The sequence below is a fragment of the Alligator sinensis genome, unplaced genomic scaffold (genome assembly GCF_000455745.1).
Source record: "Alligator sinensis unplaced genomic scaffold, ASM45574v1 scaffold628_2, whole genome shotgun sequence".
NCBI lineage: Eukaryota > Metazoa > Chordata > Crocodylia > Alligatoridae > Alligator > Alligator sinensis.
In genome coordinates, this window is record NW_005841833.1 from 5,613,710 (window position 1) to 5,632,203 (window position 18,494).

At 44.1% G+C, this 18,494-nt stretch overlaps 1 protein-coding gene across 3 annotated transcripts in view; it reads left to right on the forward strand.

The window, feature by feature from the left end:
- Window positions 1-18,494, forward strand: part of KIAA1671 (KIAA1671 ortholog) — a 114,727-nt gene that overhangs the window by 26,977 nt on the left and 69,256 nt on the right. For 2 of the 3 annotated variants that reach the window (XM_025199456.1, XM_006015217.3), the window contains 5 exons: window positions 1,498-1,641; window positions 2,141-3,926; window positions 5,128-5,221; window positions 6,858-10,088; window positions 11,047-11,169. In XM_025199456.1, the coding sequence (XP_025055241.1) occupies window positions 2,194-3,926; window positions 5,128-5,221; window positions 6,858-10,088; window positions 11,047-11,169 (5,181 nt within the window). In that variant the 5' untranslated portion in view covers window positions 1,498-1,641; window positions 2,141-2,193. Of the gene's footprint in view, window positions 1-361; window positions 576-1,497; window positions 1,642-2,140; window positions 3,927-5,127; window positions 5,222-6,857; window positions 10,089-11,046; window positions 11,170-18,494 lie in introns of those variants that run through there. The other variant, XM_025199466.1, reaches the window with a different exon arrangement.

Below are 18,494 nucleotides of genomic sequence, written 5' to 3' on the forward strand. Positions count from 1 at the left end.
GGTATCTAACTTAAACACATGGGCTTTATTTTTTCCCAAAGAAGCCCAGGGTGTCCAACTTAACATACTGGTGCCGTATGCTGGTATTGTGAGCTGTAGAAAGAAATATCATCTCTGGCATTTCGCTATCAGTATGAAGTTTCCACCCAGATCAAGGGTAGGATATGGCCTTTGTGTGCTAACTAATTATGTCTTTCCTGCTCAGCGTTACACTGCCATCAGTCAGTGGTAAAAGAGTTTCTCCCGTAGCACAAGTGTTATTTTAGCTGTTTCCATCCTCCACTTCCTTTCCTCTCCTCTCCCCGTCTTTTAATCTTTTCCCTTTTAATTCCCTTTTGTATTTCATTCCCTCCTGTTGCACCCAGGCTCCACGGGCTTCATTCCTACGCCTCTCCTCATTCCTTCAGCTCTACTGATAATTCATCCTGTCATTTGGAGGCTCGTCACTGAGACTGAGCAAATGCACAAAAGACCTTGCAGAACGCTTTCTGCCTCGTTGTCTTAAGTCCTACACGGTCTGCAAAGCCGGGAGGGAAATGCTGTCTGTGTTGTGGCGTTCACCTGCTGTTTCGAAGGTTTGCTCACACCAAAAGCTTGCGTTCTGCAGGATCTGAAAAGATCTCGCGGGTCACCAAAATACATCAGCTGGGCTGGATGTCGGACGCCTCTGCTCTAGGCAGCGGACGGGGCAGGATGGCACCTCTGCTCCAGGCCACATCTGTTTGGGAAATGGGAGGATGTCCGTAGAGGAGTAACATTGCAGGCTCCTGCAGGGAGGAGTTTGATGGTGTTTTGAGGGGCAAAGAATTATCCGGTGACTTAAAATACCTACTTTACTTTCATTTTGAATGATACAGGTTACTGAAACCCCTTTTCAAGGCAACAGGGATAAAATTTGGGTGGGCACTTTTTAGCTGTTCTGGCTGCAGTTTCCTTGATAGGAGACTAGGTGGTTAATATACATAAGTCATAGTAAAAAGATGCATTTTGATTTAAAGAAAATCAACAACCAAGAGCAACCTCTTGGGGAAGCAGCTTTCCAAGGTCACAGTGCAGACATTTATCACAGGAGATTTACAGTAGAAAGCCAATTGCAGTAATTGAGCTCAGAGTCATACAAAGTCCAGTATTTAATCAGAGATTCAGATTAAATACAGCGGACAACTCTTACGAATTTGGGTTTAATTGTTTAACGTTATCTATCCTTTGTGATGGCCGCGCTATCTGTATTTTTTCCGAGTGTCACGCATTTAAAGCTTTAAAGCGCAGACACTGCAAACCCTTTGTATTGCAGTTCCACGTGTAATTTCCAGACACGCTTATTAGACGAAATAAGCAACTTCTGACTGTAACTAGATTGTAAGGTTGAATCTTGTCGCTTCAGACTGGACGATAGTTGTTAAATTGGGAAGCTGAATGCTCCGGCTCCGCACAACCTGCTAGCACGGGCTGCCGGCTCTGCCGTGCTCGAATCTGAACGTTGTCTGTGTTTTTCAGGCTATGTGTGGTGCAGCTCGAAGCCCAGCGATCGCCCCCATGTTCTTCCTGTGATCCAACAAGACTCTTCTTTCCAGAATGAAAAGTGGTCCCGTTTACCTGCGGCTTCAATCACAGCTTTTTAAACAGACGATGCAAGCTAGGGTAAGCGGTTACTAAAGCTCCTGGGCGTGGATGTACACGACACATGTACTTTCTGTATTTTAATTGTAGTTTCTCCTAAACACCAAATACGGACGTTGTGCTCACCACTTTGTCATTGCTAGCCCACCAGGTGAATTGAGAACAGAGGAGGTGAGGCTGTGATATTGAAAACATGTTCATTGGGACTGGTTACTTATGTTAATATTGATTTAATTTACTGAAACTTATGGTGCTGTCCCACTGGTTGTTGAGGATTGGTACCGTGGTCTCCTGTTTCAGGGGTATTGGTTATTACTACAGCCTTTGATTTGGAAGAAAACAATAAAATACATTGCACTCTCCTGTTTGTCTGGGAGTGGTTCGTGTCACGGTTTGAGGCATGCTGTATCTAGTGCCAAATATTAAGCCCTATTCAAAATTAGAATATGAGTGCATTTCTACTTTGAGATTGTTGCTGTCCATATGGTAACACTTACCTTTTATTTTTATTTTTTTGTAGCTTGTTCTTCCTTGCTGGATTGTTCTAATTCTGTTGAATGCTTAACTACAACTATGGCAACAAGAGTAGAGAGAAATGCTACTCTGATGTCCTTGACAACAATACCTGACTTAAGTGAAATTGCTAATGAGAAGAAATCACAATGCACCTACATCCACCCACTTTTAGATGCAAGCAATAAAGCTAGCGAGCCTCCAGATCCTTCCACATCACTCTTTCTTGAAGAAAAAAGCAAATTTGGGGGCAGTCTAAGATCAACAGCTATGCCTACGCCTGGATCAAGACCAAGACTTTTTCCAAAACCATATTCAAAGGAGAAATCTTCAGATACTTTTGCAAATGTGAAACCTCCTGTGACCACTTTTAAATCAAGCAGTGTCATTGTCCCCATGGTCTCTGTACCGAGAAAGCCCCCTGAAGAAATGACATCAGCCAGTGCATTCAGTGGCAATGTTCCCCCATTAGTAGATCAAAAATCAATTGAAAATGGAAGTAAAGGCACTACTGAATTGGTGACAAATATGGCTTTTTATTCTGGTCCCAGTGCAAATACGGTGATTCTTTTTGAAACGGCTAGCACTGACAAATCCAGGGCAAGTGCAACCCAGGGTAAAAGATCACCGGATGAGCAGAGAACATTTGGCACTGTGCAGACAAAGGAAGTGCAATGTGATACAAAACCAGAGACACTAGTTCAGTCATCAATGACTTCCAGGAAATCTGAAGGTGGTCTGCAGAGACAAATCTCTCTTCCATCCTACCCTAGACCGGTCTCCTGGAACCCTTGTAGGTCTGGTGAAAAGAAAGAGGCTTCTGGAGATCCTGCAGGTGAGAAAACCAAGGGTGAGGCACAGCATGCCAGCAGGAGAGTTGGCTTATCTCCTGAGGTGCAACCAAGGCTGAAACATAGACCAATATCTGCTATTTTTTTGGAATCGTTAAAAGATCAAAGGTGTAGCAGTCTGGAAGACTCGGAAGGAAAATCTCCGACAGAGAAATCATGGGTTAGAAAACCAAGGCCGTTGTCCATGGATCTGACTGCCAAATTTGAAAATAAAGACATTTCTCTATGCAAGAAGACTTGTCTGGCTGATGAGAGCAAGGAAAATGCACCAGTGACGCCCTTCACTGACACGGGCAGTTGTGCACAGTCTGAAACGGCATCTAAATCTGCCGAAATAGCCTGGAGTAAGAGTGTTTCTTCTCCATCAGATTTGAAAAGTGGTAGTCAAGATGCTGACTTCCTTGACTTTAAAGACAAATCCAGTGAGCAAAGCCAGAAAGCTTTTCCAAGGGACATGGACTCTACAAAAGATATGAAGCCGATCACTGCAAAAGATAAAAAATACCCTTGGGAAAGTAAATACAAATCTAAGGAGGAACAAAATGAGCTAAAATCAGACCCTGTAACTAACTTACACGGATCAGAGAAAAGCCAAGAGATGGTTGATTACAAAAGCACAGTAATGAAGGAGGGCAATGTATTGGCCCAAAAGGAAACGTTTGCCGTGTTAGCTGGTGAAAACTCTGCAAATGCCTCAAAAAACGAGAGCAAGCTCTTGAGGGGGGGGAGTGTGAAGAGGCACATAAATCTGTTTGTTGGCTCAGAAAATACCACTGCTCCAGCGGAGCCGGAGCCTCTCCCAACCGCCGCTGAGAGGGAAAACAGAAACATGAGCGTCCAGCAGAGAATCAAAGAGCTGACGGCGGAGACCGTGGATGCTAAGCCAGGAAGTCTGCGCCGATCGCTTCCTTCACGGCCGCTTTCTGCAGATTTAACAAAGATGTACGTTGCAAAAGAGTCGGAGTCTCTGCTCGACTTTCCGACGTTTCATTCAGTAAAATAGTTGGCGATCACGGTTCCTCACTCGTAAAGTTCAAACCTAAATTTTCGTAGTCCTTTTTTTTTTTCCTGCATCTGTTCCTCTTTTAGGAACAAAAGATCATGACAGACTGAAAAAAGGTGTCGTTAACCATGCTGGGTTTTGTATGTTAGCTGTTGCCTGCTCCCACCTGAGTTTTCTTTAAGCTTTGAAATCCTAGTGTAACGTTGAACACCGTGTCCCATACAGTAGGACCCAGACACTTCCAAGGGTTTGGTTCCTTATCTCCCCACAACGATGAAGGTTTGCAAAGCACCGTCTGTGTTTTGAGGGGACGTACAGCTGCAGCAAACTGCTGTGTGGGATCTTTAAAGTGATCTAGCTGTTTGCTGCAGCTTTTATATCAAAAGGTGCCACTTCTCTGATCAGCTCCGCAGCACTGCCTTTGAGCTCCAGCTGCTTGGAGAAGCATTGTCCTTTGACACAGCACACAGCCAAGTGGCTCATTCTTAATTGGGCATCCTGCTGGGAATTTAATTGGTTCACCTAGATGTGAATGAGTGAGATCCTACTGTATTTTTAAGAATGTGAAAGATAATTTGAGAGTAACTTTGTTTAATAAGCCTTAGCAGGTGAATACTAGTCTTTTTGTTTGCTTTTACTCCATTTTCCAAGTACTCCAAAATCATTTTTGCTTTTGACACGAATTGGGGCAGACGTGTGTACCAGCATCACCTTGGAGATGCGATAGACTGTGCCAGACTTTGAACTAGAAGGCAGTTTAATTCCCCTTTGTGAAATGATGAAATGTCAGCTTCAGCAATTTTTTTCAGTTGTCTACTACTTTCTGGTATCCCAAAGACCTTTTTTGGCTGAGGATACAATAGGTACATGACATGTTGTTAATTTTGTCAGGAAACCCTGAAAATATTAGTTGTAGAGAAGGTTTAAGTTTTGTTTGCCAGTGGCATAAGCCCTTAAACAATCAACTAATCACAATTCTTTGAAAGCTTTTATAAAAATTAGGTTAATTGGGGAATTTTTAAGATGATGTGGAATAATGCATCAGCAATCTGCATTTGGGAAATGCATGCATTGGACTATTAACTCAAGCTCTTTGTAGAAATTCATAGTAAAAAGAAATAACAAAAATCTTTGCAATAGGTTTTCAAGTCCAGTGTCACCGAATGAGACGAAGCCGGAGAAACGTGCCGAGTTGAATAGTGACTTGATTAATGAAACACAAGCAAATCAGAAGGTAAGAAAGCGGTATTAATACGCTTGATCTTTCAAACAGAGTCACATTTAGAATCCATATAGTACTATGCCATAGGTGCCCTGTATATAGTTCTGTGAGCTATGATTTAGAAACTGGAATTGTGAGTATTAAGAATGGCATAATCCTAACAGGCTTCAGTTGGTAATTCCATCTTTAAGGGCACCCTCACTGTGTACAGTCTATAGAAGTGGTGCACGTGTTTGCTCTAAAAGATATCTGTACGTATTTAAACATAGCTAGTGGCAGTAGTTGTGTAGATATTAACTTCTGTATGAAACCTCTAAGGTGCCCTTTCCTAACACGATAACATTTTTTCCTAATGTGTTGCACTTTATCATGATTATATCCTCCTTAATTCTGCCTAAACATAGCATCAGCATAATACATTTCCAAGACCTAGTCACTCCACTGACTTATCTGTGTGCTTTGCATGTTGTACCAGCCCATTTGGTAACCTTTAACTTTAATGATCTATGAAATGACATTGCTACAGAAAGTGTCTGGAATTGCCTACACTGATCACTTTGAGCATTGATTGATTAGTCCTCATAATAACTTTGTTCCTAATCTGTAACTTTAACGTGCTACAAAACGTGTATTTTGCGCTGAAAACTCTAGAATGGTTTTTCCTTCCGTTTCCGAGTTAGCAAAGCAAGAGGGGGAAAAAGTCCACATATATGTAGGGACTCAGTAAAACAAGCTATATTAAATATTCATATACATATCTGATAAAAGATTTTAACTTGAAAGCAGAGTAATTGTGTTTTCATTGAGCAGAATCTCACTTGTTATAACTTTTGTCTAACGGGGGGCTTCTGCCTTAAGAATTTGAAAATACAGAGAGTCGGAGAGGTCAAGCTTTACAGAAAAATTAAAACTTGGAAAAGATCTTTTTTCCCCACTGCTTTCTTAGGGCCGAGAGATTTATTCAGTTCCAGTTACCATCATCATCATCTGCTCCTTGGTGATGATTACTAAAATGGCAGGCTTCAGTGCAACAACACAATGTTTACTGACTTCTAGATACTGAAAAGGTCTGACATGCCTAAAACTGTGTTGAAAATCCATATGCTTACCCACTAGTCTGTTTTATTGGACTTGATTTATGTTTCGTGCCAGGCCCTCTGTCACCAGCAGCTCCGGCTGTGAAGGGTACTCACTTCCGGCAACCACTGTCAACTCTTCTTGGTTATCTCCTCAAACGACCGTTCCTACTGCTTTATTTTTTATTTTTAGGCATTACTCACTGGTGCTCACTGCCATACTATGTGAGAGTCTCCCTTGCTGGGTGTCTTGCCTTTTCTGGAACTTGCAAGTAGATTATTCATTGCAGATTTAAATGCCATGTCAAATGTAAACCCAGTAACTCTTCATACATTTTCCGCCTTTTTTTAATTTAAAAAAAGGCAGAAAATGTGAGAGTCTAACATATGAGAATTTGCCCTGGGGCTTGTAAGATTTACTGTTAGTCCATCAGCACTTGAATGGGTTAGAGTGTGTGCTTGGAGAAGAAGTGTGTATAATATGGACGCAGTACGCTTTCCTACTGTCGTATGGAAGCTGGGGGCAGCACACTCTTTATAATTAAACCCTAACGACTGAATTTTTGTTTCAGAGTAAAGAGGTGAAGCCTTCGTGTGGAGCAGATATCAGTGAAACGTGTGCTGTTTGGAATCAGTGGAAACCGTGGCAGGCGTTAAAAATACCAGATAAAACTGGCCAAATGGAGAGAAAAGGAAGTTTTCTCAGAGACCGGCAAAATCTCTCTTTTCTGGGTGAAAACTCGGCGGCAGGTGCAAACAGTTTTGAAACGCAGTTAACCCCTTCCATCCCAGCAGAAAAGACGCAATCTTTTAAAACAGTCCGCGCTACCATGTATGACTCTAATGTGGAGAAGCATAATATTTTCACTGATCGGCTTGGAGTTGATTCCACGTTAAAGTTGACCACTGAGCGTGAAGGAAAAGATGATGTGGCAACTTCATCGGGTCATCATAGAAGGTCTTGGGTGGAAAAAGAACTGCAGGAGGAAACTCTGTCAAAGAAAGAGCACCACAGACAGTCTCATATGTCAGGTTACGTAGGAAATACAGAAAAATGTGGAAAAGCATCTTCTCATAGTGAAGACAAGAAAACTGCTCATGCAATTCCCCTGGAAAAATACTCTTCAGTTGAAAAATGTGAAAAACCCACTGCTAAGCATGTGGAGGACTCGCTAATGTACCAAAGAATAGAACCAAGATATGAAATCCTTCAGACAGTCGGTGAGAGAGCGCTCAGCGAAGCCATTACGGTGGTTCCTGAAGACAAAGCTGTGACGCTCAGAACCAGAAAATCATCTATGAAAGAGAAGAGAAAACCTGACGGGGATGTGCTGCAAGGTGATTATCTGTGCAGACTAGATAATAAAACTGACCACCTAAAAGACCCAAATGCTCGTTCAGAAACGAAAGACCCTTTGGAGCTTTCTGCAGATAAGTTTACTTCTAGAGAACTGAAAGATTTCTTCCCCAGCAAACATGTGCTTCCTGAGCAGATAGCAGAACCGGGGAAAAGTCAGGCAAACCAGCTGTTCATATCAGAGAAACTGTTTTACTCCATAAGTAGTAACAGGGATTTGGCTGTAACAAGTGACAAAGTTACTAAAGGGCATCCTGAAATGCAAAAGGAGAAGAATGATGCTTCTTCCGCAGAAAAAACAGAGAGCTCAAAAATGACAAAATACTTTTTAGAGAAACCTGGTATTAAACCAGTTAGGGCAGATGACTACGAATCCAGAGCAGACGTAGGTCAAGGCATTATGTCACCCAGCGTCAGTAAGCAGGGGGGTCGGCTCTCAGTAACCGGAGGTAACCAAATGGGTAAGTCCCCCATGGGCCACTATCCTGATGGAGAAGTAATATCTATTAAGAAAGAAGAATCAAGAGCCTTTGAATTAAGGAAATATCCAGACTCGAGTAATGCAGCCACTGAAAACGGAGACAAATTTAGATTAGTAGAATCAGAAGAAAAAGTCCAAGGAAGCAGCAGTCTTGTTTCCCACCATAAGGTTTCAGGCAGATGGCGACGGAAGACCTTGCCCCAGGATCGTAACAAGCTGGAAGTTGGCGCCGTGACTCAGGAAAGCGCCGCGAGGTCGAGTGGAACGGATTCGCTGCTGGCTGCTGAAAGTGCAATGAAAAAGAAAAGTAAAAAAACCAAAGATGGGATAGACCCAAAGGAAGCGAACCAAACCATCCCGGTAAGTCCTGATGACCCCATGAAGAAGCAGATCTCTTCCTCTGAACCCAAGGCAACTTACTTTGCAGTCACTTATCAGGTTCCTGGTAGTAAAAAAGAAAAAAGCTCCGTAACCACTGTCAATGCAAATGAAACGAGCCCGACTTTTGCAGGGGGTGAAAGTCTACCAATTAACCCAGCCTCTGGTTCTTCCAGAAGATCCAAGCCTACGCCTCAGCAACCCTATAAACATGTGGCAAGCGCACGTTGTAAAGATAGCTCTCAAGACGTATGCATTAATAGGAATTGGACTGGAGAGGACGATCAAGACAATTCAAGTTTTTCCAAAAAAGGTGCACTAAATAGTTATGTGGTGGCTCATGAAGATAACAGCTGGAAGCAGCGTGACGGAGGCCTGGATTGTTCCAAGGAGAAGGTGACAGATGTTGATGCCTTGTTAAAACAGGAACCAGAAAGTACGGTTCAAACTGATTTAAAAGGTAGTGGAGGAAAAGCCTCCCCATGCTATGACTCAAAATCCACAAGGCCCTTTAAACACGTTCACAAAGATAATGAGCTCTCGTCACAGAAAAAGAGCGGTGAAAGCACCCGGGATGTACTTGGCACAAAGGCCGAGGATCATTTCCGAGCCAGGATTCTTGATATCGATGCTCTGATGGCAGAATATAAAGACGAATCCATGAGAACCAGTCACAGTCAAGACAGAAAGGATGACAGGCTCCCTGTGGATAACAGCTTGTTTAATTGGGAGAAGTCTAAGCACAAAAGAAGTGTGACAGATAAAACTCCCCATGGCCAGAACAGGAAAGAGCGGAAAGAATCGGATCTGTCTTCTAGCGCCGCTAAACAAGGTAACTGTGCAGAAGAGCACCACAGGCCTCGGGGCTTGCTGCTTTGTGAAAGCAGCAAAGAGAAGCTGGAGTCCCGTGGCCAAGACTTGAATAAGCCAAAGTCAAAAGACAGACTACTGAGCCCTCCCTACTGGGGAAACCCTAGCAGCTGGCTTTCAGATAAACCTATAAGTTCATCTGCCGACGCTGCCAGCACCAGAAAAAAAACATTCATTATTGACGAGGATCACGAAAAGGATGTCAGTCCAAGGCGCCAAAGTGCCAAGCACAAAGATTACGAAGTGCAGCTCAAAAATCCAGTGAGTGTGGACCAAAAACTGGAAGGCAGCTTGGCTTTTGATTTCTCCTCGGAGGTTGCTGGCTCGTTACAGAAGAAATGGTTCCCAAGCCAACAGCTCGCAGAGGTGTCTGTGGATGACCACTGGCACAGAAACATAACTTGGAGCTCTGTGAATAAGAGCAAAGCCGGTGCAAACAAAACCTTGCAGGAGGGGGACTTTTCCCATGCAAAGAACAAACCTGAGCGGAAGGACTACATGCCTAGTTTTGGAAACACGGTGCCAGAGTTAAAACGCTCGTACTCGGAAAAGAGCCGCCCAGCCAAGGCGAGAGCTAGCGTTCCCATTGTGCAAGAAACATCGGGAAGAAGGGACCCGCACCAGCTCAAGCAGAGCTGCTCGCCCGACAGTGCCGAGAGCGGGCTGAAACAAAGGACTGCGTCTTCGCGGGAATCTTTCTGCCGGGAAGATAAAAAGGTATTTTACAGAGCACTATCTGTTAGCCCACTTTCTGGAACTAATGGTGCCAACTGCTTTCTGTCTCGCTTTCTTTGTGCTACTGCCAGATCCCTGGCTGGTGCAAATTGGCTCGGCTTTCTTGGTATTGGTGCCAATAGGAACATTTGCCAGATGAGACTCTGGCCTTTATGTGCCCTAGTGAGGGACTCGGCTCCCCCCAGCAATCTCCCTCTCTCTCTCGCTCACTTTAAAGATGGAGCGTTGCTCCTCGCAAGGTGTGTCATTTAGGAGCCAGATGTGCAGCAGCTAATTAAAAGTCACCAGTTGCCTATTGACAGCTTTGTTACGCTGCCAGAGAAAGCTGGAGAAGTACCGAGCTTCTAAATTGTGGATTGATATTGTATAAATTGTAAAGAGTAATTTGACTTGTCAAAGATGTCAGTCGCATTTGTATTTCAATGAACTGAACTGACTTTGGATTGGCAGTTGCTGTACAGGCTTTCAGCTGAGCTGGTATTTTTGTTTCTCTTTATTGAAGGGGAGCAAACTACTATTTTGGTTTTTTGTGGGTGAGTTGGTTCATTTTTCCCACTTCCTGACCTCGACCATTGCTGTAGCACCTGATGAAGTGACCTGTGGCTCATGAAAGCTGCTGAATCTCTGATTCAGTTAGTCTGTAAGGTGCATCTCTACCCTGCCTTCTGCCAGACTTCAGACGAACACAGCTAGCTACCGTTTTCTACTACTTCTGTAGCCTGCGTTGCCGTGCAGGGTGTGCGGCAGTGATTCTCGTAACACGGCGAGAAGTGACTGCACAGCACGTACCCAGCCAGGTGTCGGTGGGCATGCGGGAGGGACCCTTCCTTGCTTTGACTGCCTCGAGTCCCAGCCTTGAGCCTTCTCTGTAGGTCTTTTAGCTGAAGTCGATTCCAGCGGGCATTTTACACTGGATTTGTCATGTTCTCTCTTGAAACAGGACTTTGGAAAAGAATGGACCAAACACAGCTCTGAGAAGTCTGATGGGAAAGGCTTTACGTTTGTTTCTATCCAGAGAAGAAGTCATAGCTTTTATAAGGACCAAAGGACAGAGCGGTGGACGGTAGGCTGCTTTTCTTTCCTTTCCTTTTTCCCTCCTCTTCTTCCTGTCTTTGTATTTATTTTTGTAAAGATCTGGTTTAGATGGTGTTTCCCTTTCTGTGATCCCGACTGGTGGGAGTAGCTGTGCTGGAGGGTATCAGGACCTGGAGCAGGAGGAAGTAGACTTCCTGTCCAGATTAACTTCTGGATAACACAGATCCCCGGGGGCTACCTTATCACTTCGAGCTGAATCTCCGAACACAAAAGACCGCACAGAAGCCCTTCTGTTTTCAGGGACCATTTTCTAGCCGAAAACGAAGTGACTAGTAAAATCTTGGGTTATTGCAAAGGAGGGAATTTAAAGCGCCCCGTCCCAGTGTCCTGTTGCTTGTTCAGTGTTATACACTTCTCCAAAGGAGGATGGTGATTCCAAGGCCTTTGTGCTTAAAAGCTTTGCTCTTCGTTTGATTACTGAAGCTGACCTCCTTCCCCCCCGCATTTTTTTAGTTGTACTGTCGTCCTTGTCATGAGTTTTGTACCAAGGGCACCGTTTTCCCTCCTTTCCTACACAGCCTAAGTAATCACGTTTTATTAGGATCTATATGGAAACCATAGGGATGCAGGCCCTTCCTTGTCCCTCCAGCCTTTCACTCCACCCAGGGTAGGCTACATGCTGCCGTACCTCTGTGAGTGTCTGTGAAGGTAGCCTAGCTCCTGAATTCACATAACCGTGAATCCAATACTCTTCCTCTGCCCATAAGGTCAGCTTTGCTTTGCTTCATTGTGTTTAGAGCTGGCAGAGAAATTACTGCCATGTGGGAGCAGCAAAAGCTTGTATTGGGACTGTGCAAGTGTTCGGCATTTCCTGCAATCCTTACCTTTTATGCTAGTCTTTGAGAAAAGGGTCTTGTTGATTATTATTTCCACCCAGAGAAATCTTTTTATGCCATTTGTGGTATTGTTTCCCCCTCCCCTCCAGGGGCTAGGAACAGCCCTTTTGTTATAAAGTTTTATTCTTTAACCAAAGAGGACAGAAGATATAATAAAATATATAAATGTTCTGTTTATAAATGGTGACTCTGTCTACATTTCCCTTTAATGGGATGGCTGTTGCAAAGTAAGGAAGTGGAAGTTTTTTGGATAGACAGACTTTGGAATTTCAGGTTTCTTTTGGGTTTTAAAATCCGAGTACTTCCACCAACTTACTTTCCTTGACTCTTATTTCCTTGTAAAGCTTCTCTCTCTCTCTTCAAACAGAGAATGGTGCATCCATATTTATTTTCAATAGTTTCTGTAGCAAGTGCACACAGTTCTCAGCTAAGCTAATTTAATGTATAACGGACTGCTCTGCAAAATCAAGCTAGGAAGTAAACGTGCAACAGTTTTCCCTATTGGTAACTACCTGGCAGTAGTAGAGGCTCTCCAGGTCAGATCCCAACCCAGGTGACACCTGTGATGCCCGTAGGCGGTTTGCATCCCCGTGGAGCTGGAAGAAGCCTGGGTAAGAATCGCGGTGTGCACCTGCGCGCTCAGCTGCCTCCCTCTGCATTTTCTGACAGCAGCAAGAAATGATTTTGTCACCTGAAGTAGGGCGTCTTTCTGTTCTCCAGGGACCACTCTTTTGAGTTCACTGTGCATATTGGAGCAGAAGCTCTCTTTTAAACGTTCTTATCCAATTTCATTGGGCAAGAAACTTGTACAGACAAGCAGAAACACTTCTGCTGTTGCTTCTAAAGACCTGTTAAGTCCTAGCACAACATGGTTCGCATAGGCACGCAGCTACCCAGGGAGTATAAAGGAAATGTAGCCTTTATTTTTGCTGTCAGCCAGGTGACTGCACAGAGGTACGACATTGGGGCTTGCAAAATCATCTTGACTGCTGAGTTTCTCTGGTGCCGTTTCTGACTTTAAAAACATTTAGTTTGAGTAACTGAAAATGATATGCCTTTTACATGTGGTTCCTTTAGTGACAGGCAGCTCATCAGAGCCCTCTGTCATCATCGCAAAGATGTATGTTCACACTTAGAAGTGGGAGATCCAGGCTTGCAGTTATGCCACATACCTGAGTAGTATGTGGATGTTGTGAGTCTCACTTGTCAGAAGACTAGGTGTCGGCGTTCACACGTCTTCTCGGGCTAATAACCCCCTCGTGTGGCAACTCAGTGCATCGCCGTGCTTGGAAACTGCCAGAGGTCGCACAAAAACCCGAGGAATGTCGTGCGTGGCTGTTGAGCATAAAGGCTGCTTGACTGCTGAGACAACTACAGTTCATAACTCGGATTCCTTCGCGTTTGATTTCCTTTTTTAGTGAAGGAATAAGAACAAGTAAATGACTGCTGGTCTCTTACTAAGCCTTTGGAACAGTTCTCCTCCTCTGTTTCAGACTGAACTTCAGAAGAAGGGGAGCAAGCGTGACGGCCGGCCTTGCACAGGGGGAAGGGCAGGGGGCTGGGGCTGCTGCATCCTCCCCAGGAACATTTTGTGGTGGATGTGTAGGAAAGTGAAAGCTAATGTTTCCCAATGAGTTAGTGCAACGGCTGTAGAAATGACAACTGGTTTTGGCTAACAAAAATAATAGTGACAAAAGCTACATGACACCCAACAGATGACATGGTATCATCCCAGTTTGAAACTTTTTCAGGCTGGTATTTTGGAAACTGGAGGATGCAAAAGAGGAGTTTAAGAGTAAAAAAAATATTGTGCGATCAATGATAGTGAAATTGCCAAGGGGGTGTGTGTGTGTGTGTATGTACATATATATAATATGTATGTGTAAAATAAAAATGGTGGAGGGCACATTTTAGGCTCACTATTCTTCCAGTGTTGTAATACCCTTACCATTTATATCCTCTGACTCTTTCTTTCTTGGAGTCTGGATTCCTTTAGGTTGAATGCCAGTTGACAACAGCACGCACTCATTGCGAGAGCCTGGATTTCTTGATGCTGACTGCTAATCCCAGATGCCATGAGAGTTGATCCTTGCCAGATCTTTAGGGTATGGGAGTATGAGCAAGATGCCACAACATGACATAAAGCCTAGGCCGAGAGTGCATCATCTGCCCCATGGTAGCTGTCCGTGTGCATGTTCCACAGCAGCAAGCTGCAGGTAGTGTACCCCACTTCGTTTAGCCTTGCATGTACACACATGCAGTTACGGTGGCCTGGATGAGGCGCTGTAAATTAACCCCTGTGCTTCCCTCAGAATGGAAACCCTGGGGCAAACTGCATTTTACACTTCACACACGCACGCTTTCGTCGGGTTCAGCTTTGACCCGCAGCGAACAATGAAAACCAAGCGGCTCTTTACCTTGTCCGTTGTCAGGCGTGCTCCGGTGCTGAGTCAACCTGTCTGCTAATTTGCAGGTGGTAACTTGTGTCCTCCTTGACTCTGCCTCTCCGGCCAATAGCAGGATTGTGGGCCAGAAACTTGACTGGGTTTTACTGGAGTTTTTGACTGGGATGGTACAATGACATCTCTTATTTTTCAAATAGCTTTTGTATTTTTTTTTAAATCTCAACTAGTTCTCATTTCTACAGACTTAGCAACAACTCTGGGAATTTTCGTTTTTGACACCCAGGTAAATTAAAACAAAATGGTTTTAATGAAGATCATGTTACTCCTTCCATCAGTCTTCACTATGTTGCTTTGTCCGTGATCTTCATTATTAGAATATATTGCTCAGATAATATGGAAAAGTAGAGTAGAGCAGCATGGATAAAAGTCAACAATTAAAAAAAAAAATTAAAAACCTGGATTGTTAAAATTGAAATAATATTTTTGATTTAATCATATTTTTTTTTCTTAAAAAAACAAACATATAAAGATAGTTTTAATTTAAAATATGTTAAAGCTCAAAGACATCATCATGGAATAGGGATCGTCACTTCTAATTTATATACTATTTGAGACAATATATTCTTGTAACCTGTTTAGAAGCTTTATAAACAGGTCACATGGACTATATTAGGGGCTCAATCTTGGGGGGGTTCCCAGAGGCTCCTCTATAGTTTAGTAAAGATTAAAGAAAACCACTCTACCCAGTGGGACTTGGTGCTCAGTCAAGAAGATCCCATTAAGCATCTCTGGTGCTGAGTTCCAGTTCTCACACTGTGGGTTTGTGTCTCCAGAGATCACAGGCAGACAAGGATCTTTGGGTAGATGTGATATCTTTTATTAGACCAACTAAAACTAGTTGGAAAAATTATTCTTTGCAGGCTTTGGGGCACAAATGCCCGTCTTCAGGCAGACGGAGAGTTTGTGGTCTCCAGAGATAACCTCCTTGGTAACAGCAGTATACGGAGACGGGAGATAACAGCCCCGTTACCCACCCAGCAGCCCTCTTGTCTCTCTGCAAGTTGTGTACACACACTCAGCCCTTACCTCTCTCGAAGTGGAGTTTCAAGAAGTTAAATGAATAAAGGATATCAAACAAGAAGGCACTTCTTGTAGAAAACAATGATTAAATCGAGGTTTTCTGCCCAGTGATTAAATTGCAATTTAAATCCACTTGATTTAAATCAAGCCCACCCTGGAGTAGAGTAATGGAATTTATGGGGTGCACTTTCACCCCAGAAGAGGAGGGTTAGCACCCTTATAGTGTCATGATTGATGAACCAGTGCATGTCAGTCTGCTTGTGATATAAAGAAAGCAACTAAATGCACATTTGGAGCCGTGTTCACAGTGAATTAGAAGGGGATGAGCTAGTAGCAAATCCCAGTCTTCCTGGGACCAAAAAACTTGATGTAACTCTTGGATTTTTCCTTTTTCTATGCAGGTTATTCCTGCATAGGGAACAATGAGGCTGATAGTTGCACATGTTCTTGCTTTCTTTGAGGATTTAAAATCTCCCTAATAACGAGATGCTTAAGGAGCGACGGATTGATTTGGGAACCTGCAGCTGTGAGGCTCCTTGTTATCAAAGGCCCCTAGATGCTACAAGGTTGGCAAACCCATTGCTGTCATGCTTGACAGTCAGGTGCCGTGATCTACTGGTATTTAGCTGCTTCTTGGTAGGCACATCTTTCATGCACAAGCTCTGCAGTTTGGCAGAGATGAGGGATGTCATCCTAAATCCTTGAAGCCGACAGGCCTCATTTCGGATGCTTTTACAGCAAGCACGGTGTACAAGAGGGAGGCTAAATTTGCACCTAATAGATTAACCAGTGTGTGTGTGTGACAAACTTTCGTGGTCTGAAGCTCGCCTCATCAGATGCTGTGGTAAGATGTGCACAGCGCGTAAGAGACAAGTGCGGTGGTATGCAGCCACGCAAAATGTTTCCTTTATAGCTGCTGGTAGAATAATCTGCACCCTTCTCTCCTGCTCCTTTGAAGTTGATGAAAGGTTTTGATCCTAAACCTTGTTGCAGTGTGACTTGCTTTTTCCTGATTCATAGACGCAATCAATTTTTAAATATTGCCAGTTACTGCAGCGTTCTTAGCACTAAAAGGCTATTCTTTATACATAATGTGCTTATTCCCCTTCTGCCTTGAGTGCATCTTGCCACTGGTTAATCCAGGCTGAATAGCCTATGATGATGCAAAAAATAAATAATTTAGATTTAGGAAAGTTCAACTAAGGAAATAAGTGAGAGGCTTAAATTTTGAAGGGATAAACAGTTTCCTAGCTGCATTTCTGATGCAAGATTTCTTCCTTCTTTCTGTTTAATTCTTTAAAGCAGATCAGTTCTTCATAAAATCAAGCGTTACATATGGCCTATTACAGCTTTGTAGAGGTCTGAAAGCCCTTGCATCATTGTAGACAAGGGTCATTAATTTGTTAACTTTAGGAATCTGGGCTTGGGGCCTAATTACTCGTTAGGACAACTCGGGACCCTTAATGGACGTGTGAGCATCCTGCACCTGAGAACTCGTGCAGTGCGCAGGACGGTGGTAGCCTTAGTGCACAGGACGGTTGCTGTTGTCACATATGGGTTATTGGCCTGCTAACCACATCTGATGACAGACACTACTGGAAACCTAACAGCTCACAGCAAAACCACCAGTTTCACAACGTGCATCAGAAAACAGAAGTGGGCTGGAGGTGGAGCTGGGTGTTATAGCTCTGCATGTAGGAATGCCTCAAATTTCTGGTGGGTTTTTTTGGGATTGATTTAATGGCTAAACCTGCCCATCGTGAGCCGGTGAAAGGCCCTGCTTGCTGGGGCTGCCATGTACGGGTAGAGAGGGCTGGTTGAAATAACTCCTGCATTGGCCTGAATCAGTCCTGGGTCTTGTGAGGCTTGAGGGAGCGCAGTGTAGGGGAGAGGAGACATGGGAAAGGTGAGCTCGTTCTCCAGGTGGTCACGGGCATCTCTGCCAGGTCTGATCCCGGCCACTGGATCTCTCTCCTACGTCCCTTCCCACCGGCTGTAGCACGGCCGGAAGGGCGTGAGAAGGGGAGCAGGCGCCTGCTCTCCCACCTTTAAACTGGAGCAGGAGACGGATATTTAGAAACCCATTGGGAGCAACTGATTCCTGGTTTTGCTCTTGTTGGACAACTCCATCACTAATTCTCCGCGCCTCCTGCTTACTCTTCTACCTGGAACTGATGAAGATGCCCGAGATAACTGTTGGATAACATCTGTCATCCGGTCTTTTTTTTTTTTTGCCTGATAACTCTGTCATTCGGTCTTGGTTTTTTTTGCCCCCCTTTTCTGGTTTGCCAGTGTTGGTTACGTTCCAGCAATATGCAAAAGATGCATCGTGAAGTCCCAGAGCCTCCATTTTTCTTATTCACGAGCTTTCTTTTATATTCGACACCTGGTCTTTTATATCCATGTTGCACGGGGCGCAGAGAACCGGACCGCTGGTGCGGCAACAATAGAGTTCGATAGCCCGAGCCTCTTAAGCAGCATGCTTTAGCTTTTCCTTCCAGGGGGAAAATGTTATCGCTGCAGTACAGTGAAATCCAAACTACTATTACTGATCAGAGGCTAGCACTTTATGCTGTAGGTTAACTAAACTGGGAAACTCTGAGCAGTTAGATGCTAATAGCAAGTGGTGAGTCATACGAGTTCGGGCGCTCAGTGGCTGCTGGTGTGTCGCACGTCTGTTAAAGGGACAGTCCTCCGTGCAGTACCTTGCCTCCTGTGCAGCAGACCGTCTGAATTATTCAGGATGCCTTTAACTCGTACGATGTGCGTTTAACTTCCTTTGGAGGAAGGGAAGCCTCGCTGTCCGAGAAGCCGGTCTGCAGCCAGCATGGCGTTGCGGTAACTTTGTGCTTTGGAAGAATGGAGTATTATTATTGTCCACGCTTGCTCAAGTGCCTGCAGTATCTGTGGGTGAGTGGATTCTCGAGTCGAAACTTGTGGTGCGTAGTTGGACATTTTAAGTGCGTTTCCAA